General features: G+C 39.4%; 1 protein-coding gene across 3 annotated transcripts in view; it reads left to right on the plus strand.

Moving 5' to 3' along the window:
- The window catches only part of LOC114150585 (transcription factor SOX-6-like), a 145379-nt gene that overhangs the window by 30639 nt on the left and 92184 nt on the right, over positions 1-22556 (plus strand). For all 3 annotated transcript variants that reach the window (XM_028027097.1, XM_028027109.1, XM_028027087.1), the window contains one exon: positions 18552-18780. In XM_028027097.1, the coding sequence (XP_027882898.1) occupies positions 18553-18780 (228 nt within the window). In that variant the 5' untranslated portion in view covers position 18552. The remainder of the gene's footprint in view (positions 1-18551; positions 18781-22556) is intronic.

The following is a 22556-nucleotide window of genomic DNA, read 5'->3' on the forward strand; positions in this document are numbered from 1 at the left end:
AATGTATCCTGCTAATAAAAAAAAACAACACAATTTTGCCATTACGTTGTTTCCACTAACTAAGAAACACAATTAAAATCACACGTGACTAAGTATGTTCAAGTCATCCAAAAACATGCTGCACCATCATTCTACAATCTCTTCCTGTCGTCTTCTTGGTGATTCGACCAGTGGCAACAAATGTCTGTTGTCTCATGTGATGCGAAAACGGTGTTTCCACTGCGGTTTTGCAAAAATAAATTCATTTCAATATGACCAGAAATAATAATAAACACCTCATCCCGGCGCCAAAACGTTTTATCAAAAGAACTAGTTTTTTCAAAATTGCAGCGTTTCCTTTAAGCAGATTTATTTTCTAAATGTCAAATTCCACAATTATATGGTCAATGGAAACGTAACTAACGTTTGTAGTAGTATAATGTCAGCGATGTTGCTGTGGTTTGTGTTAGCGGATGTATCCACCGTTAGTCTCTGAATCACCCAGACAGCATTTGATGTCAGAGTGTTAAGGAAGAGTAAAGTACTGGTCCAGATCTTTAAAAATCACATGAAACACCCTATTTTGGGAACAATATTTACCTGATCATGCAAGAAAAAGGTACTTACTACCTCCTCTTTTCTCGTAATTACAGCCTCCTCATTACTGTAAAAATCCTGGATCTCGTTTTAAAGCCGCCATCAGCCAGAACGAACCGGCCTTTAACAGCCGCTGATTGCATTCCAACACCAACCAACCCCCCTCCTCTGTTTTTAGTGATCTGATCATTTAAGTACATGCTAGCATAATCGAGGTCTCTTCCTTGATTAGATTTGCGCCAGCTTTTAACAAAGCCTGCTCGAACTTAATCCAATGAGGCCCATTGTGGCGATCGCAGAGGGATGACATCGCTCCTGGTTAGCTTCAGAATCAAGCCGAGCAATTAGACGGCGCGCCGATAAAGAAGCCTAAAACCAAGAGCACACTGGTTTTCTTTTCTCTGGAGGGAAAAAAAATGACCAGCTGAGAGGGGAGTTTTTATATTCTCTGCAAACATACCAACATCTATAGATTCACGGGAACAATCTAAGACACGCTTAGATTGTTCCAGAAAGGTAATCTTGAAGGCAACGTTTCAATTTGAAACGCCCCCTTTCAAAGTTTCATAAATGCACTTTATGTGTGTGGTTTTCATCAGAGTTTAATTTATTTACTCATTCTGGTCAGACGGTTGCTTACTCTCACCAAAGAGCTTTTTTCTTTTTCTTTTTTTTTCTTTACATGACCTGTAAATTTCGGCTGCCAATCGAGCTCCGTGGCATGTTGAGGTCTTTAAAGTTTTACGTAGAACCACGAGCGCAGCGCCGACCTACAGGGCCTGGAATAGGCTGCTCAGCATGGTGTAGAGGAGTCGGCTCTGGTTGTGTCCCTCGGTGACTTCTGCCCATCCATAATCACAGAGACTAAACCCGCTCCTGACCTGTGGCGGTGTGTCACAGGCTCAGTCTCCTAATCTGCTCCTTTGTTCTCTGTCACCCCCAATTAGTCATTCAGCAGGAGCCGCAGGAAAGTGGATGTGGGAAAACACGTGTGCGTGAACAATTACCTGTGATTACAGTGTGCGTTGTTGTTGTCTGACAAAGCACAAACTTGATGTGTGATTTTTTTATTTTTTTTTATTTTACGAGTTAGCTCTTTCATTGAATATAATTTGTGAATCACTTTTGATAATTGTTTTTTTATTTTATTTTATTTTTTAGTTTCTTTTACAAATGTGCATGAATCTTTGTCTATATTCTGCAAATGTTCTAAGCATGAGGGCTATGTACTGTATGTGGCGTTTTGGGGAAATTGTAGTCTGTCATTTCAAGAGCTATGGATTCAATGACACACAACTTTTTATGAACTGTGCGATGCTGTGAGAACTCTGGAGGAGCCAGCTGGACATTGTCCGAAAAAAAAAAAAAAAAAAACAACTCTCATCCCCCTACCACTTCCTGTCATCTTCTTCGCCGTTTTTGCCAATAGTAACATCTAGCTGTTGATCAAGTGGCTCGAAAAATGCGGAAAAAATGTTTCGATACGGCTGAAAACCCGCCTCATTGTCGTAGCTTCTATTAAGCTAATTCATTTTTGTAATTTCAATTTGCGCAATTTTACAGTTAAAGAAAACTGCAGCTACAGTAAACAGGTGTAAACATGCTAAGGCTCACCTGTTCAAAAGCTGACTAATCCTGAATTCTTCCTATAGTTCAGTGATCCGGACCATAAGGTGCCATGGGATAAGCAGCTGGCTTGCGAGTTTGTCGGTCAGATAGAGGCGAAGCAAAGGAGAGGAGGAAAAAGACAAACAAGTGATTTTTGGAGCCAGGCCCAGTGTTTGGGGAGGATTTGGGGGGCAATTTGGAGTTAAAAAGCTGTTAATTGCTGTTTCAGGGCAGGCTGAACAAGAGAGAGAAAGAGAAAAAATACAGAAAATACAGTGTGTGTGTACCACCTTATCTCAGTTGTCTGTTTGCTGGCAGCATCTGATATGAAGTGCGATAAATAGGCTGTGATTTACGAGGGAAAACCATGTTATACTCTGCAGACATGGAGGGACTGAAGGAACTCTGAAATGAGCGCAGGCCTAATTTATGTGCTTGTGTTGAAGAGGACAAGCACCTCCGGAGCATGTTTGCTCAAATCCCTGGGATGGGACTCCAAAATGACTGGCTCCCTTCCAAACGTTGCATCACGTGCTGATAATAGAGACAGACTTAACACGCTGTTGCCAATTTGTCGTTATTAGAAGGTACACATTTAAATACGCGCTCAAAATACACAAAGGGAGAAGATATATCATCTGGATACAATTACTTTAACCTCTGGAGCCTTACTCAATAATTAATATCTATTGACTTATGATCTCTTTATGCCATACAGTAAACAACACGCCTCATAACTATGTATGAGCTCTTGTAGTCGGTTAATATATGGCCGAAAGGCCCGGAGATAAGCTCTGGGTCTTAATAAATCAGCCATAACTAATGAAACCCTTAATTGTGATTAAGCCGACAAGCCCGGTGTTGAGACGGAGAGAGAAACGGGTAAAAGGAGCGGATGAGAATCTGCCACGAAGAGATGCGAGGCAGCAGGAGAAATGGATAGAAATAGTTTCTCCACAAAGATTTGTGAAATTTTTGGGTCTATTTTTCCTTTATTCAGTTAAATCGAACGTTCTAATTAATTACTGACTCTCCACACATTGAATAAGCGTGGACATATTTTCAAATGGTTATTTCAGGTCGAACATTGTTCTACTTCAGCACAGAGAAATATGTTGAAACCTTTTTCCTTTCACCTCATTAGTACTGTTTGATTTTAATTTAAACAAATATGCTGAATGTTAGACTGGTAATACCCATTTTGTCAACTCTAACTTGTTGATCTAGTTGTTGTTGGACATTGAAACAAAGCACCTAGGTCATTGAAAGTTGTTTTCATGAAATCTGACGTGGTAAACCAGCAAGTGAATTGTGTCTCATTTGATTCTGTGTTTTAAAAAAAATTTTATTAACTGCTCTTGTTGCTACGTGTGTACGATGCATCCAGCTCCTGACTTTGGGTTCTGGTGAGATGATGAAGCTTCGGCGGTATTTTTAGAAAACAAGAAATTCTAATTTTTCCATTTCACAAGTTAAGTGTTTCCCAAACGTCACAAAAATAATGTAAAATAATGTTCTGCACGTTTAACTGATGTTTATATGGGATTATGGAGGTTTCGTGTTTTAAAGAATTGTTGCTCAGCTCATGTTTGTTGTCTTATAGTATTTTAAATTTCCAACGAGAAAAGATCAAATGCAGTCTAGACAAAAATAAAATTCACCTGCACAGTTCTTTAGTTTTGTCATTTTAGCGTCAGCAGCTCATGTCACAGTATTTTCACACTGCTTAGAAGTTAATTGTATGTTGCCTGTCAGCCTGTCATGGATTCTTTTTTTTTCCAACAATATTTTTATTGTGTTTTTCACAGATATACCTGCCATATAACCAATACAACAAACACCCTCTTAGATACATATCTGCATACATTCCTTTAAGTATACAGGAGATAATAGTCCACTGCTGAGGCTCCCTTGTTTAACATTATGGTTTGACATTAATCTTGTCTTTAGCTGGTTTCTTCGTCTTCAGACATCATGGATTCTTTTTGCTAAGTGCCTAAAATGTAGCTACAGAATTGCTTTTCAAGTTAGCTAGGGTTTCTTGAATTCTTATGTAACTGAGTGCTGTTAGCTAGCCCGAAAGCAGTTTTTATTAGCCAACTCTTATCAACACAACAGGGCAACTGAAGAACTACATTCTTGTGTGCCAAATAAAGTGTTAAATGTAGTTACAGAATGATTATGCTTATATCAGTAACTTATATATGTGGGGCACATAACGATATCCATTTGTTCACCAGAAAAACGAACATGCTAACAGTACAGAAACATTTACCTGCCAGAGTTAGGAAATAAATTCAGGAGCAGCACCTTGTTACAATGAGAAACTTTCTCATTGTAATGAGATATAAAACTCGTTATAACAAGAAACATTGCCATTTTAACGACTCATAAAACTTGTGATGACGAGTTTTGTATCTTGCTAAAACCAAAGCATGTTTGACATTTAAACAAGGACCGCCATAACAGTAAAACGCTCATGGGATGTTTGAGTGTTATCTAGTAGAAACGGAGTGAGAATTTTGAGAAGTTGTAACTTGTCAGAAGAACATATTTCTATGTGTCGTTATAACTAGTATCTTTCTTATTAGGTATGAAACTCATCTTATTAAAACCAGAAGGTTTCTAAACAAGATACTGATCCTGAATTTATTTCCGAGCTCTGGCAGTTAAAGACAAATTTTGATGAAAATGTTGTTGCACAAGGTCTTGTTACACTTCTCCTTACTAAATTTCTTTTCTTTTTTCTTTTTTTCCTATTTCCCCGAAGTTTACTGAAAACATACACTGACTCACTTCAAGTTCAGGATATTATATCAACCCCATCAAGTCAACGACCTAATAAAAATAATAATAATTTAAGGTTCTACGTTATTAGCACATGCATTCATTCACTGTAGAGACACCCACAAAATTAACACTTGTGCAGCCAGAAGAATTCTTTCCTACATTTTATTAACTGAATGTTTCTTACTTCTCTAAACACTTTTCCAATAAATGTAATATTTTCCCTGTATGCCAAAGTCACTTTATAGGATACCAACCTCCACAGATTAATCTTCTCTAAGCTGACTGTAGTTTGTTGTTCCTGGCTGCATTAACGTCTGGCCGGTTGGTTGGTTTTTGGAAGGGGAACTTAATTAACATACCGTAGCATGGTCAGAGGAAAAATTTAAGGTCTGTGTCTTTAATAAATCAAAAGTATGAATCCCAGACTTCCAGGAATGACCAATTTATTTGGGTCCCGGTTAAAATCCAAATGTGGATGATTGATTTAAGTTGTTACTGTAATACATTTAGCTATTGGCTGGCTTGTGAAAACAGGTTGAAGTTGGAGCTTGTGTGTCATGAACAATACATATCATCCTCAAAAACAATGGATACCTTGTGCTGAGTGAAGAGCCTCAGCACAAGACTGGGAGAGAACACTGAACTGATTTACTTACTTTATTCATCTGTTATTTTCTCAGCAAGTATGAACTAATAATAAATCTCTTCAGGATTTTACCCTTCTTCTGACTTCACAACTTAACTCACTATAAACTGCTTAGAGATTGTACCGAACGCTTTCTAAAGACTGAGACGCAGCCTCTGGGTGTGAGTTTCAATGATATCAGTAATATCAATCTGAAAATGGACTGCTAGGAATGCAATAATTATTTACTGTTGTATTCCAAATGTCACACTTTGCATCTCAATAAGATATTCAGCATGTTGGGTGTGTTGTTTGGAAAATTGGAAAAGAGTGGAGTGGGAATTGGGATTGACGGTAGCTGATATTGCCAATGTTACAGCAGTAATATTGCCGTGGGATTTTTTTTTTTGTTACTTACATTGAAAGCAGAAATGTATAAAGTTGGTTAGTTTTTAGCCACGCAAGTGACAACACTGTTGAACTGAACAGAAGTGTCGTCATTTCTGTTCAGTTCATTGCTTGATTATATGTTGGCCTTAAAAGGAAAAGCAGAAAAGCAATTACCATGCCACCATAATCACTGGACAAATGTTAAACTGTATCAGTCTAAGGTTACATTTACTTTGATGCGGACCAAAAAAGCAAACGCTGGTATACCTTAAAGTCTTGTCCTCGTTTTGGTCGGAGTAAATTCTGGTGCGGTTTGAACCCATATGTGAACACCCAGCGGTAAAATTGTAACAAATGTTTGAACTTTGGTCGCCAATCGAATCGAGTCTCCTGGACGATCAGATGTGTTAGGGTGTTTCCAGACAATTGGGTGTGGAAACACCCTAACATTCACCAGACAGGAAGCTGAACAGCTCACCTTAAATCTCTCTTAGGTTTTCTTTGAATGAAGACAATATTCTCAGATGAATCTCAAAAGTACTAGACTTGTACCCTGTTGACGCTTTGCTCAGAAATCTTTTGGGTAAAAGTGTCAGAATGCTGAAGTAATTACATTTCCACCGTCTCCATTCCCCCTCCTGGCAGACGGAGACGTACGCCGCCAATGAGACACGAACGGAAGTCTCGGCTGGACTTCCGCGGGACGGCTCGTTACGACCATCTGTACTCTTTACGCATTCACAAACGTCAATAATTGAGCGAATACATGTTTCCGTGGCTGGCCCACGAAAGTGGCCGACCTTTGAATAATGCAGTCACTTCACGCTAACAAAGCCGAGGAAATCCTCTTTCTCAGATAGGGGAACAAAGCTCATTGTCAGAGGATAGAGAGGCAACAGGGATTACAACGAGGCCACGCAGCGAAACGCCTTGTCAGTCTTAATCTGGGATTAAGCGGGCATTCACGCCTCCTGGGTGCTCTAAAAGCCACCTGTTTGGACGCCACGGCAGACGATGATACGATCCAGAGCTTCTTGTTTGATTCTCTTTTGTTTGCATTAAACTTTAAAATGGCTTTCTCCTGCAGTCTGTCGTGGAATTTCTGAATCCATTTAAAAAAAAAAAATTCAGTTAAAAAGAAATGACACTGCAAATGAAAAGTTAATTCTTTTGCTGTTTGAATGTGCGCAGAATCGAACTAATAAATAAAACCGGTAATTTACATGTAGCTTTACCGTCCTCAGGACCCGTCGTAATCAGAGTTTTGGCTCTTCCGTGCCAAAACGTCGTCTCGAGTGAACATCTAGTACATTATAAATATCAGGGATGGACGAACGCGGCGAATTACCTCGTAAGAATGTCAAACGCGGCTGTCTGATGATTGTCCTCGGCTTTCGGGGAGACCCCTGGAGTCCTGTAATGACTTACTAAACCTCACTTTCCCTCTGCTGCCAGCCTCGGGGCAAATGGGATCAGTCATGTGTGAGCGCAGCTGTCGCAGGGCCGCCAGCTTCTTTTGATAACTTTCTAACACTGAAGTCACCTCGAAATAGACGTCACTGTCAACGATACGCTGGAAACCTGAACCCCCTTAAAAATCCACCTCCTGTTTGGTTTGATTTTTTTTATCTTCTAGATTCATTCCAACCTGAACGCCGCTGGATGCCGTTCGGCCTCTTGAAGCTGTTAGTTTTTCCAGGGAGATGTAAGGAAATTCATGCTAAAACCAATTAGCATCTTCCTGCCTTTGAAAGTAGTTAATACATGAATCAAGTGTTGTCCAAATGTTTTACCGTATGAGCCAAAACTGTCAAGTTGAAACTGACTGAGGGTCACAAATATTTTTTATTCGTTTTTAATTAGAAATTATAATTTTTTGTTTAAAGCCTGGCTTCCATAGAAAATGGAGCTATAAATCATTGTAGATCTGAAAGATAAAATCTATCAGAATTACCTTGTTTTAAAAATAATAAGCAAGCAAAAATCTACAAACAATATCCTAAACTTTGTGTTGTACTTTCCATATTTAGAAGACTTTATTTGGAAGACATTGAAAATTAGTTTGTAAGGTATTTTTAACCACATCGACCTCCAACTTTGTGCCATTTTTATATCTCACTTAACAGGATTTATACTTGCCTCCAACAAATATAAAGAACCCTCAGCAGATACGACTCCATTCAGAAAGATGTCTGAAAAAACGCCGAAAAGAAATTGAGCTCTGTTTGTTGTAGATTGTTGCTTTTTCTTATATGAAAAATAGGTAAGGTATGAAACAACACCACACTCAGCCTTGTAAATAAAATTATACAAAAATATATACATTTTGCATTTTAGATTAAAACAATGCCTTTATCTGTAAATGTGTACTCCCAAAAACTCCTCAGCTGACAGTTTTAGCTTCAGATTCTGTAAAAAAAATGAAATAAAAAGTCTCTTATTAAACACCTTTTGCTATCAAACTTTTAATTGTTAAATCAAAAATAATAATCAGATTATCAGCCTCACTGTATTTATAAGTCAAGAAGAAAGCGAGGAGCTTTTCACATGTTGATGTTTGAGGTGCTTTTTATCTGCAGATGCTTCCTTTGGTACTAATGAGGAATGCCATGTTATTTGATTTTAGCAATAAAATTTGTATTTTTTCATTTAAAAATGGCACAGAATTATTTGTGTATGTGTATCTGAGAAATTTTTTAATCTCCCATAGCAACAATTCAGCCGCGCAAAAGTGAACCTAGCTCTGCCTTCAAGATGCAGCTCCTCCTCTGAGCTGCAGTTTCCAAGCTCCTGGTTCAGAACACCCCTCTCCTTCAACTCGCCCACTCAGCTTCTTAAGACTAGCCAGCAGCAATTAGCACCTGGTGGAACTGAGCTCATTATAGGAGCTACTTCTCAGGACAGCGCTGGTAAAAATGTTGCTAAAGGGTTAATAGAGGAGCCATGTTATGATGGCTTCTTGAAGGTGTAGTTTCAGAAAGAGTTTTTAAAGAGGCAGAGGCCCAATTTCAAGGTGTTTGATTATGAAGTCAATAATCTATTCCTTTAAGTCGTATTTGATATATGTAGCATTTTTATAACAACTGAACGTAACATAATTACTTGATTGCACATAATGCTGCTCCTGTAGAGCCTTTACACATATTTATCCAGAGTACCAATAACTTTGGAAGGAGCCTGGTGTGGTTCCAGCACAGCAAGGCTTAAAAGTTGTGTAATGGGCTTATTGGTACTTCACGTCCATCCCCATAGAGGTCAAGAGGTCCTTCAAGTTGGGTGTAAGACTCCATGAGATCCTTATGGTACACACCTCTACAACGTGTTCAGTGTGTCTGAGAGAGGGATGGAGGTAGGAATAAAACAGATGGAAACAAAAAGATTGCAGAGAAGTGAATGGGTTACAGTCTAGTTTTCACTTCTGCTCGTTAAAATGGAGAATGCCTGCTGTATTTGTTATTTTTCAGGTCTATTTCTAACTAATTCGTTCAGATGTTGACGTTCTCTCACAATAAAGCTAGCTGTTTCTGGTATACTGAGGAAGCCTATGATTCAGAAACAAAATGTTCATAATTCCTACCTAATGTGAGGTTGGAGGGGAGGGGAAAACAAACGGTCCCTTTCTGAGCCGCTGCGTGTGTTGACTTTGGTCCTCAATGGCTTCTTCAGTGGCTGGGTCTGTATGGTTGCCACGGAGCAGATAAATGTATATGTGTACTGTATTTGTGTAAGTTACGGGTGTGTTCACGAGCCAGGAAAAATAACAAGCACAAGTGAGGGTGTTGGTCGCTGCGACCACTTCTAGATTTCTGGGGGTCTGTGGGGGGTTTATTTTTGTTTTTTTTTTTGCTTAGCATCACGCTACGGACCCTGAACACAGAGGCCCAAATGCACAGAAGCTGCGGGTCTGTGGCCGCTGTACAAACGACACATTCATCACTTTATGAGGGTCCTATCATTGGCTTTGATTGATATTTCCATTAACAAGCCTAATGGAGACGGATTCTGTGTTCGCAGCAGTTGTCCCCTGATGAGGGATGATGTTCTGGTTTATTTTGGAACGCTAAAATATTCGGTAAACTCTTGTGATAGAAGGAGTGCTCTTGTGAAGATTTAGATTATTAATACATCATAGGAACACGGTGTTTCGACACAAAATTTTAAATATCTAGTACATTTCTTCTTCTTCTTATTATTATTATTATTATTCTCAACTCAACTTGGTCAGTTCAGCCCTTGGACAGTTTATCACATTTTATCACTATGCTCTGATATTTTGTTCAGCTCACACCTGTAGACAAAAATAAACAAATACTTGCTATTTTTTTAGCTTTTACTTTTATTCATTACAGCCTTCCAGTGGTACATTGGTAACATATAAAAACTTTGTTTTGGAATATATCAACTTATTTCTCTGTCATCTGTTCATTATTTACTTTATGCTTATAACTTTCTTGAGGAAATCAGGCGTTGTGTTCCGTCAGATTTCATAAGAGTCAACTGGTCCAAAAAGGGATTCACAACCCAAATCAATAAAAAAACAATATCAAATCTTTAGAAAAAAAAGGCAATTAAATGAAATTGGAAAGGAGTTTTGAACATTTTTGTCATTATTTATCTCCACAGTTTAGGTTACAAAATGGTGAGGGGTTGAATTAGGGGTGCAGTTCAGTACACATGGATAGAAGAGGTACGTGTGTGATCCAGCCTTGAAATAAATATTTTCACATAAAAATAAAATAACATAAAAATCTAGAGATTGGTGAATATTGACATTGAAAATGATTGATACAAAATCCTAGTAATTCTAACATATCATAGGTTATGTTGTGGTGAACCAGGAGCAAGCAGAGAGCTGGGGGGGAATGGGAATTATATGAGGGACACGTACACGAGTGATTGACAATGCTAAGACCCTCCTCCTGGCTCTGATTGGTCGTTTCTGACAGAGTGGTGTATTTCTGCAGTTGGCACTGGGAGTACTGGGAGGAGGCAGGCAGGGTATCTTCATTTTTTTTCCCACATTATCTATTTCATACTGTCACGGCAATGATAATTTTAACATCCATCCATCCATTCATTTTCTAACAACCTTGTCCTTAAGGGATCAGGAGGTGCTGCTGTCTACCTCCAGCTATGTTCCAGGCGAGAGGCCGGGTCACCCTGGACAGGTCGCCAGTCTGTTGCAGGGCAGACTGCAAAATTATTAACTGATAATGATTTTATCACAAAATTTGTGAAAAACATTTTGTCACAAAAGTTACATACTGCAGCTTTAAAGAATATAAAGAATAGCAAAGACTCTGTTTCTGATCCAGCACTTCACTCTAGACTCCCCCCTCCGCTGTCTCGACAATCCACAAGGAGAGAAAAAGTCCTACTCATGGGATCACGAAGGCGATGCAGTTCACACCACTGATGCTGTTGATAAAAACATAAAATCTAGTCAAAGTCTTATCATCATGTCAAATGTTTTAAAACCAAAAAGAAAAAATAGCACTGAAATCTTAAAAAAATAAACAAATCGGTTGTACTCCGCACCTTGCCTTGACCGTTACCCCTTGGTTGTAAGAAGCTTCTAACAAGGTAAATCCATGAATTACTTCCAGAGTCTCGCAGTGACTTGTGTGTACCTGAGAGCAGCGGAAGGATTTGACTCTGACAGCTGATTGATGTAGCTAGTTACATGAGCTGACAATCGCGCGCAGCATCCGCCCCTCTGTTTACCTCTCCTTATTGTTTCACCTGAGTCACGGGAAGGTCAAGCGAATACCTGCGGTCGTTGGCGATAAGCGGCACGAGCTTTGAAATGGGGGAAGGCTGTTTGTAGGTACCACAGAACCGCAGAGTTGTCTCTGACGGCAAAGTCAGAAAACTGCCTTTCTTGCGAAAACGGCAGCCATGAAAACGGGCCGATTTCGGGGGTGAATGGCCCTGCAATTGGGTTTATCTATTTTTAGCAGAAAAGAGCAGGGACAAGGGAATCTCTTGGAGAAAACAGGGCAGCGTGTGTGTGCTCACATTCCACATGTCTGACCTTTGACTGTTTGCAGCGCCATGCAACCATCTAATGAGAGTCCAGAAAAAAAAAACTGAGTTTAAAAGCAGGATCAGTGGCTCTTTTTTTTATCCTATATTTAATTAAACTGCAACTATACCTGTTAGCATCTCATTCATACTTTTCTGATTGCCTACAATTGCACTGATGATGACGCAAGAAACTCTGTAATTTTTCCGTTTTCGAAAATAATTGAAAAGCTGACTTTAAACTCTTAAGAAATGTACCAATAAATTACTGGAGTATCAGTTGACGTGTTGAATTTACTGGTTGTGAGATGTGCGCACTAATTGCGCCATCCCTACAGCTATCCGTTGGCCTCATGCACTATTATTACCAAATTATGTTATTTGCACCTCCGAATTTTTGTAACTTTTAACACAGTGGAGCTGCTGGTGGACTGCCCTACCGCCTCTACCACTGGGCTTAGTAGGTCTTCTTGGAAATACTTATTGTGGTTCTGAAATCGTACCTTTTCAAATTTTCCTAGAACTTGGGTCTTACCTGTCGATTTGTTCTATTCCACTTTTAATTGAAAAGATTTGATCTTACTTGACTTAATTTGTGGCTCTGTCACTTTGCCTATGTTGTCATGGACAGCTGAGGAAACCTCAGAGTTTCTCAAGACTCTCGAGTCTTGTAAATATTTCTTTCCTTTGAATATGGACAACTGATAAATGTTTTACTTTCTGGATTTCTTAAAGTTTTATAAGCATGCACTCATGATTTTGTCTTTCTCAGGGGGTTTAGATTGCGTTGCCATAGAGTCTCTTTGTTTCCAGTGAAACCATCAGAATGCTCTCTTTTCCTTTATTTTCTTGCTTGAACTGTCCAAAAGACAAACAATTTCCCCAAGTCCTCTTGTTTTTTTTCTGCCCTCCTCTTATTCTCCGTCTCTTTTTCCCACTTCCTCCGTTGTATCCAGCTGGGATTTTACACCCAATTGGTCCGGTTGGAGGCCTTTGACGGAGCCCTTCTCTCGCTCCACAAGTGGCAGAAGGACCTGGCCTGTGAATGGTGCTTTGTGTGCTGTTTTTCTTAGAGGGGGCCCTCTCTCTTCCACTCTCATCTGTCACAGGTCCCTCTCCGTCCACACACTCCACAATGCCTGATTGTTCCTTCCCAAGTCGCCAGGTTCCAGGCCAGATCTGAACAAACGCTCTCCTGCCAAATGCCGACCCTGGTTTTCGTTTCTCTTCCACTCACAAAGGGATTCTGAGTTACTGCTAACTGTCCACTATTGCCACTTATTTTTGTCAAGTTTTCCTCCAGGCTAAGGGCTGTAAAATCTTCTAAGGCAACCGGCAAAGGGGCAGAAGTTGAATCATCATACTCTAAAACAACAAGTGGGAGCAATAGAAGAGTAGTCATATCAAGAATTTGTTTTTATGTGACTAGTTACCCAAAGTCATTCTGCCATTAATGTCTTCTTCTTGATTCTTGTTCTAGTTTCTTTAATTGCTTGTTTTTTTAAAAAACAACAACAACAAAAAAACACACCCTGTCTACAAAGATGACATTTCTCCATTCAACCCAATTGGGGTCAGGAAAGATGTTCAACACGTTTTTTTTTCAAACAGAAGGTTTAGTGTTAACCTTTAGTTCTTGGTTGATGATAAGGCACAACTTGATGAAGTCATACCACGTCATGTTTGATACTTTTCAATTCAAAAGTAGTACATATCACTGCTCTGTGTTCAGTCTCCTGTCACTGCACTTACCAGGTGCTTATGAGGCGCTCACAGTGAACCTATAAAGTATCTACAGGATATTTACATGGTACCTACAGTATGTTTTTTAGCATTGTACCCTTGAGTGCTCTTACAAGGTTATATACAATATATTTAAGGGGGAATTTATGGGTTACACTCAGTTCACTCTTGGGGGAACCTATGAATGTACCTACCGGTACATGGTACTTGTACATAGCTGAAAAGTTATCTACAGGGTACCAAAAGTGTGTTTACGCCTATATTTACCCCAGTAAAGGCTTTTAAAAGCTCATCTTCAGTTTGTCTTTAGTACCTTGTGCTCTATAGGTAACTCTGCAGGTAATCTTATTATAACATTGTAGGTAGAAAGTAGAAATCTACTTCAGAATAAAGGTACCCTGTAATTTCCACGTAGGAAAACTGCTTTGGGTCAAACTACTTTTTCCTGTTGTGCTTCTCAAACTTGAAATACCAATCCGAGTATCTAGGCCTGTCGCCATAGAAAATTTTGCTGGACTATCAATTGTCCCAGAAATTATTGCAATAGACGACAACATTGTTGTTTAGACACCATTTTCAAGTAATTTAATGGTAATGGCATATTCATGCAAGAACACATTCTCAAAGATCAATAAACTTTAATTAATTTAACAGTGGAACTGGAAGACACTTTAAATAACCAGAATAAATGAAGCAACAGAAGCAACAAAAAAAAAAAAAGAATTATGAAGTCTCTATAAATAAAATTGTCCTTCAAAAAAGGGGCTAGTTGAGACCAAATAAAACCGACTGAAGACTTTTCTCATCCAGTTTTTGGTAGAAAGAAAGAGTGAAAAGAGAAAAACAATAAGTCACGCAAACTGAAATAAACAAGCTTGTTTTATTTTATTATGCGATTAATTGATTTTTTGCTTATTGCAACAGCCCTACAAGTAACATGAAGGACCTTTAACATCTCATTTCATTTAAAAAATATCTTGCAAAGCCAAAAATGTCAACATTGAGTACATGTAAAAATATAAAGAGTTTAAGGTTGTTTTATGTGTTTCTTATTCTGTAAGAAATACTGTCACTTATATTATTATTATTATTATTATTATGTGGTTTTTTTTATCCCTTTAGTTATTATTTAACAACAACACAGAGACACATGCCAGAGGATCCTCATGCCAAAAAAAAAAAGATTAAATAGTTCTTGAATCTTAAACTGTTTCATAAATAATTGTTTAAGACAAGAACTAGATATAAATAAAAATAGAAACATGCAGTCCAGAGTTCTTAAAAACAACGAGCATTTCAGCTTTGATTAAAAAAATAAAGTCATTCTGACAGATTGCTTTTTCTTGTGCTGCCCGAAATAAGGGCACCCTGGGCAGAGAGCCAATCACACATACAGTATGTAACGTTTTGTTGCAATCTATATGAAAATTTAATAAGCCAAGTTTAACTGAGAAAGACTAATTAAATAGTCCGAAACATCCAGTCCACAAAAAATCCATCACTGGTGGTGTTGGGTAAACAAAGAAGTTAACAGGTAATTTACTTGATGGTCAGATTAAGAAGTACAACATCTTCCTGCTCCAGGCAGTCACAACAGGACTTACGGCGTGCTTACCAACAAACTAATGGTCCCTGCTTGGTGAAACTCTATCAGTGGCAGCGGGTTGAGAGCCTGGGCATTCCTGGCCATATGAGACTCCGGTTCCAAGAAACCAAAACTGACGCTCCCTCATAAACACAGCAGCAGCAATATTGTCAGCTAAATATAGGCGGTCTTCTGTCTTCTCCTTCCTCGGCTCCCCAGCGCTCTCTCATCGCTGCAGCACCAAGTCCGTGAGTTGATCAGGGATTAGTGTTAGTTGTTGCTGGTTTTCCGACTTAATAGCTCAGGTCATATCAGCATGTGGAGATTAAGATTGCTTGTGCCTAAGCTTTCAATTGCCCTCTGTGTGCAAGGAAGATGACACTTGTGGCAAGTTTGAAATAAAACTACTACAATAAAACCAAGGACAGTACAAGTGAATTAAATTTAAATTTTTGTTCTTAAACTAGATTTTTTAAAACTGGCTTCAGACTTGATAGTCTGGCCATCAGGACAGCAGATTAAACATTTCTACATTTATTTACATTTTCAGCACTCTAACGGTCTTAACGTGTTGCTCAAGAGGAGTTCGGCAAATGTCACAAGAAGGGAAGCGGGGGATTGTCCCGTCAGACAGTCAGTTCCCAAAACCACACACACAAAAAACCTCATAAAAGCGCATGCGGGGTCAATGCACACAGTAAAAAACTCATGGAGTCTAATGGGACCCACCTCTTAAGACTGCGAGTCGGTTAAGCAACCTATTCTCCTCCTCGCCTGTGGTGGCACTGCACCAAGAACCCCTGAAGGAAACGACACAAAAAAACTATGAAGAAGATATAAGTACTACCTCCTTCTTCATAAAATGAAAACAAAATGGTATGGAATTAGATTTTAGTGGTTGTAGGATTTCTCTTTTGTCTTTGGCAGTAGACCAGGAGTCATTTCTCCTGCTAGCACTAGACTTGCAAATTTGTTTTGGTTGCATTTACCCAGAATGCCCTGCGCTATAGGGTGTTTGGCGTTCACATTTGTGTTTGACCTGCACCAAATTTCACTTCAACCGGAACGAGATCTAGGTTTGTAGGCGGATCAGAGTTGGCTTTTTTTTTTGGTCCACTTCAAAAATGCAGTTGTGTATTCACACCTCACCAAGCAAACTGGACATTCGCTAAAGATTTCACTGAAAGTGGACTAAACCGGGAGAAGAACAATTTGCGTCATATTTCCCATATTGTTGGAGCACAAGATTGGAACTTCTCAACATAATCCTTTGACTGTTTTCCTTTATAATCTTTGATACATTTTTACCAAGAGACAATTTGTGACAACATAAAATACTCAGGAGAAGATGTTGCCCTGACTGAAGCATATTTATCCGAAGTCTAACAGATGCATTTACAGACACATGCTTGACTCATAACTGCCTAGATAATGTTTTCACCTGAATGTGGATTCCTTTCACCCATTATAAGTGTTCACTCTAAAAATGAGACCTTTATAGATGTTGGCAACCAGAAAGTTCCTACTGAAGAAAGTCATACGAAGTCCTGTTTGGAGTTTGCCTTCACCCATGTAGGCAACTCAGCGACATGTTGGATGAAACCAAAACTGATTTTGTTTTTTGAGCTACACGCAAACCTTTAACTTGAACATGATGAATTTGTAGAACAAATGACATAAAATGTCACTGAAGCAACAGGTCAGAAGCGGTACAGTTTGTTTTTAGGCTACAACACAGATGTACAGTATCTCATTGCCTTGATACTCTGCTAAGGGTTCTCAAACTTCTTCATGTCAGAGTTGAGCAAGTTTCACTTTTCATGGCATAACACCTATGGCCCTCCTCTAATTTAATCTGTGTTGCAGTCATTGCCTGGCGCGCTCCAAAAGAGGCAGTAAAAAGCGACACAGACAGAACATTATGGTCCAAAAAGTCCCTGAACAGGAGTCATGCCCAGATAGCAATCCTGTACAGTTTACCTTCACTCTCCAATTAACCTCTCTTTGATTTGTGGCGGGAACTTCTACTCCCTCAACCACCCGTCCTTTTTCTTTCACAATCAGGTTTATTCTATTATGCAAGTCTTTAGTCAGCTGTAAATTGAATATTGTTCACCCTCCTTCACGCCCCCCACTCACACAGAGTGCCAACCTGCTCGTACTTTTTTAACACAAGGTCATGCTCACGTTTTAGGGCACCCAGGGGGTTCCCTATTTCAGACGGAAAGCTCACTGTGATTTACGGAACACTGATGTTGACAACCCGCCTGTGCGTTTTGCCATTTTTAGTCGGAGAAGCAAAATCGGACCCAACCAGACTGCTTTAGTTTGTATGCATGCATTGTCAGTTATTGTTTTGATTATTTAAAACTAGGAATGCAACTAACGATTATTTTAGTAATCGATAAATCTATCAATTATTCTGGAAATTAATTGCATAAAAAATGTACACATTCGGCAGCATTTTCATTGAACAACTTATACCTTTCCTATACAATATTAGAAATACACTAAAAAATGTAAAAATAAACTAATAACTCAATTCCTTTTTTAAATTAGAAAAATAAGCGTTTTATTGCCTAACATGCAGTAACACAGCATTCCTTTAGTGAATTTGAATCAGGGGAATATAAAATTGATCCCACTTGAGGAATTTTGGGTAAATATGGACAGAGAAAGGTGTTTTTATGTTCAATTCAAAATGTATATATATTTTGTACAGTTTCGGCTGAGTTACCGCTCTGAATATATTGGTTTTGTTTCAGTCAAGGACCTTTTTTGAGTCGGTATACTCTAGTAATCGATTTATCAATTACTAAATTAGTTGGCGATTATTTCAGTATTCAATTAATCACAATTAATCATTACAGCCTTATTCATTGATTACTCAGCTCAATTACCGCTCTGAATATGTTTTTTTAATCACATGGCCTTTTTTGTGTCTGTGTACTGCAGTGAATGATTTACCAATTACTAAGTTAGTTGCCGATTATTTCAATAAATGATTAATCACGACTAAACAATTATTCGTTTCAGTCCTATTTACTGCCTACCCTGCTTAATTACTGCTCTGAAATATTTTTGGGATTTTTTTTAGCAAACGGTGTACCTGAGTAGGAAGAGAAAGTGTGTTTTACTTGGAGTTTTTAAGTTCTCACATTCACTGTCGGAATCAACCTCTTTCATTTTCTTCATCTTTGTTTTCAACAGAATGATGTCTTCCATGCGAGCAACGCCTCCTTTCCACCCACCGCCATCCGAGGAGGCGGACGCCACGGATCAGGATAACAACGCGGCCTGGGCCGGAGACGAGCGGGACGGCCTGACGGAGACGGTCCCCGGCACGACCCCGCCACGCGACCGGCCCTGCCCGGACGAGCCCCCGCTCGCCGGGAAGAAAACGCCGGCCGACATCATCGAGTGGGAGACGGCCGTGATGGTGAGCCGTCGATCACGCTTGGCTGCTGAGAACCGGACCGTTACCTTACGCCAGAGATGCGTCGCTATAGCTCAGCTCTGTGAAATATTATGCGGTTGCCGTGTGTGTGTACACAGTGAACACACTCGGGGCCACGCAGCTCATAAAACACTCATGGAGTACATGCTGGAGTGCACTGGGTCTGCAAATTCTCATGCATAATGATGATTGTGCACTCTTGCGTGCGCCTTTTTAAATCCATATATATACACTGACCCGGAGTGAACACACACTTTCACACAGCAGCAGTTGTTTCTGGTCTGTTTGCTGCAGGCGGTGCTGCAGGCTGCCCTGTGAGGGTCCTCCTCTGGAGGGTTATACCCCCAGAATTTTCTCATCTCCGCAGTGTGTTCTCAGGTGGATGTGCGTGTGCGTGGTTGTGTGTGTGTACGTGTTGCTCGGCTTTAGGTTCTCTCGGTTCCCAGCAGATGAAGCAGGATTCGCTTGAGCTTCTGAGTTTAGGAAAGTTCTTGGAAAGAGATTTCTTTCGGTCTGTCCTTGTAGTCAAACACACTTCGCTATTCCAATGCAGAACTATACAGCCGTAATGTAGATTGCCCTGTATTAAAACATCATCTTTAATGATGAGGATATTTAAGATTTCATTTCATATTCGGCCATTTTTAGCAATCGTGTCCGAACTTTAAGCATTGCGGATTTATGCTGAAACTTTGATTTGTTTTTTTGCTTTAGCATCAAGGTTTAAAGCTGCCTCAAGGCAAACATGTTCCTGAATACTCGGAAGTTTTAAACAAGTCAGTTCAAAAGGGGAATTTTGTCCCATAAACATAACAAAGTTGTAGCAAAAAGGAAATTTTGACTCCATAAAGTCAGTGATTCAGTTGCAAAATCCAGCACCACTTTTTGAAACTTTACAGCCGCTAACTTTAAGTGTGTTTGATGATGTGACAGACCAACAAAAAGTAATTCCTTGTTGTAATGGGGAAGAACAATAAAACATTTTGTTTTTTGTGCAAAAATACATTTCAAAGAGTAGCATGTAATATTTTTGCATCTAGAGACTGATTATTTTTTCAAAACAGTTCAAACTCAGTCAGATTGGATGTAATAGAGCAGGGGTGTCCAAACTTTTTCTGTCACATGAACCAAAAGAAATGAGGGGAAAAGCAATAAAAAAGAAAAACAAAATATGATTTTTACACATTTTGTTTTACCTATTCAACAATAAATGAAGCTGAAAAAATTGAGTACTGTAGTCATATTGTTTGTTGGAAAGAGAATTGTTGTTTTTTGTAGATCCAAAACATAAAAACGGTTTTGCAGGTTTATGGTGGATAATTTATTTTTTGGAGCTTTTCATCATGTTATACAAACAAACCTGGAATGTTGCTTTGATTCTTTCAAGTTTTCATGTTTCATGTTTGAGAAATCCTTTAATCCTCCTGGCAACCATTCAACTGTGCAGAACACGAGACGCTCCTCCTTGGAGCTGCAGTTTCCAAGCCCTCCTGCCTCCCCTTGCCGTATGGCTCCCCCACCCAACTCCTTCAGACTAGCTAGGAGCAATTAGCAAACAACAGTGGGAATTGCGCATCAGCTGAGCTCGTTATAGTAGCTGCTTCTCAGTGAAACACTGGTAAAAACGTTGTTAAAGGGTTAATAGAGGAGCCATGTTGTGATGACTGCCTGAAGGCGGAGTTTCAGAAAGAGCAGAGTTTCTTCAAGAGACAGATACCCACTTTCAAGTCGTTAAATATCGATGTCAAACTTCTTTTAAGTCATATTTGATATATACAGCATTTTTATAACAACTGAAGGTAACATAGTTACTTGGTTGTGCTGTGAGTTTTTTGGTGGGGATGCTGAGTCAAGAGCGTCATCATTGACCTGTCTTGTGTGTTCCCTGGGTGTGGTGTGTTCGGCGCCATCACCAGTGACGGATATCTGTCATACGCAGCATTTTAGACAAAAACAAAAAAAAACTACCTTTCCTTCCCATTTAAACAGAGCACCTGCTACCTGTTTACTGTGTTTCTTACATGGCCTTCAAAGGGTGACAAAGTCTTGAATCCAAAGTTGTGGTTACATAAAAAAAAAAGCTCAAAGTGTTGAAACCGTTTTGCAAGACCCTGTAAAACCTCTGTCTTGTCATTGACTTGCGTCAGATCATTTAGATCTTCCCCCACCGTTCCTTTGCACGCAGAAAATAATCGCTCTTGAACAGTCTACAAGTGACACACTACCCCCCCCCGCCCCGGCTCCCTCCATTTGCCCCCAATCTTCATTACAGAGGTATCTCCTGCTTAAAGACAAAGTGCACAACAGGGGCCCCTTGTTGGAGCCATTTCAAGGACGTCTTAAGATCCTGGTGTTCAGCAAAGCCTGTTGTCTTTGAAACATAAGCCTCCAAAGGTTCTCGGAGATCCCCTCACTCTCTAAGGGGGCGGAGAAAGCATCCTGAAATAGCTCCGGTGTTGGGACACCTGTGCTCAAGTGTCTGTTGTTTGGGACAATGTGCTCATGTTGAGGGGATTATCTTCTTGATAATTCTAGACACTTTATACCAACGGAGGAAAACACTAAAAGTGTTCAATAGGCAGCGGACAGGTAGCTTTTGCACTTAAGACAAGAATTAGTCAACTTTCTGAAGAAAAAGAAAAAGTTTCACGCTGAACCGTTGAGGTCTAATAATGACCAAATCTTAAGTATCCACTTGAGGTAACCATAAAATCTGAATCACTTCAGACGTCTTTATATGACTGAACCTGTCGTCTCTCTGCATGTAATAAAAGCAATCCGCCCTTTCATTCTCAAAATAAAAATCTTGCAAATATATTTCAAACGAGTTAACTACTACAGAGTTCATCCTTTACAAAAATTTCAGACAGCTGGCGTTGTTCTCTGAGAGTCTGACATATTCTCATGTCTTGGTGCGTTCACACTCCTCTGGCTGAAAAGGCCTTATCCTTGGCTTTGACATCTTATTTTCAGTCACATTATGACACACACGCTAAAAGAAGGTGTTATAAAATATAGAACTGGGTCGGACCACAGCGTTCCTGGTGGCAGGTAGATCAATGTCAGGTTCCGCCAGAAATAAAATGCAATCCTAAACATAAAAGTACCGATCCAGTAAGGCCATTCCAACATCACCTAAAGCTAAAAAAAAATACTTTATGCACATACTGCATAATGATGTGGCTGTGGTAAAAATGAATAAGATGTCTGCATAGACCGTTTTCAGATACATAAACATTACTCATTCATTTGTGGAAATATAAAACTTTGATCTGGTGAGACCAATTTTTAGCTGAAAGAACTGTTATACAATAAACCAACTTTGTTTTCTACTAACTCTGCTAGCATTATTAAGCTAGCATAGTTAGCCATCATTGGTTAATTAGCTAACAATCCTGGCATAATACTGCTAGTATAGTTAGCTAGCATTGGCTAATTATTCTAGAATAGTTAACTAGCATTTGCTACCTATGTTAGCATAGCAGTGCAGTCTATACAATTCCCTGGGAAATGTATAGACCGGCAGTGTTCAAACTTTTACCACACAAACCAACATTGTCAAGTTGTAGGGAGCATTAAAAATTTCAGATTGCTCTGAAGTTGGTCACCCTTTGTGTAGACACTTGCGTCTGAGACGGCCAAGCTCGTTTGACAAATCCGGCGTGTTTCGTGACAGACATGCCCAAGGGATAAAATAGGAACTGTTCTGTGGTTTGTTCAGTCTTCTTGTTTTCTACCGAAAGTCTTGCCCTTTTAAA

Source organism: Xiphophorus couchianus, chromosome 2 (assembly GCF_001444195.1).
Source record: "Xiphophorus couchianus chromosome 2, X_couchianus-1.0, whole genome shotgun sequence".
In the NCBI taxonomy this organism is placed as follows: Eukaryota; Metazoa; Chordata; class Actinopteri; order Cyprinodontiformes; family Poeciliidae; genus Xiphophorus; species Xiphophorus couchianus.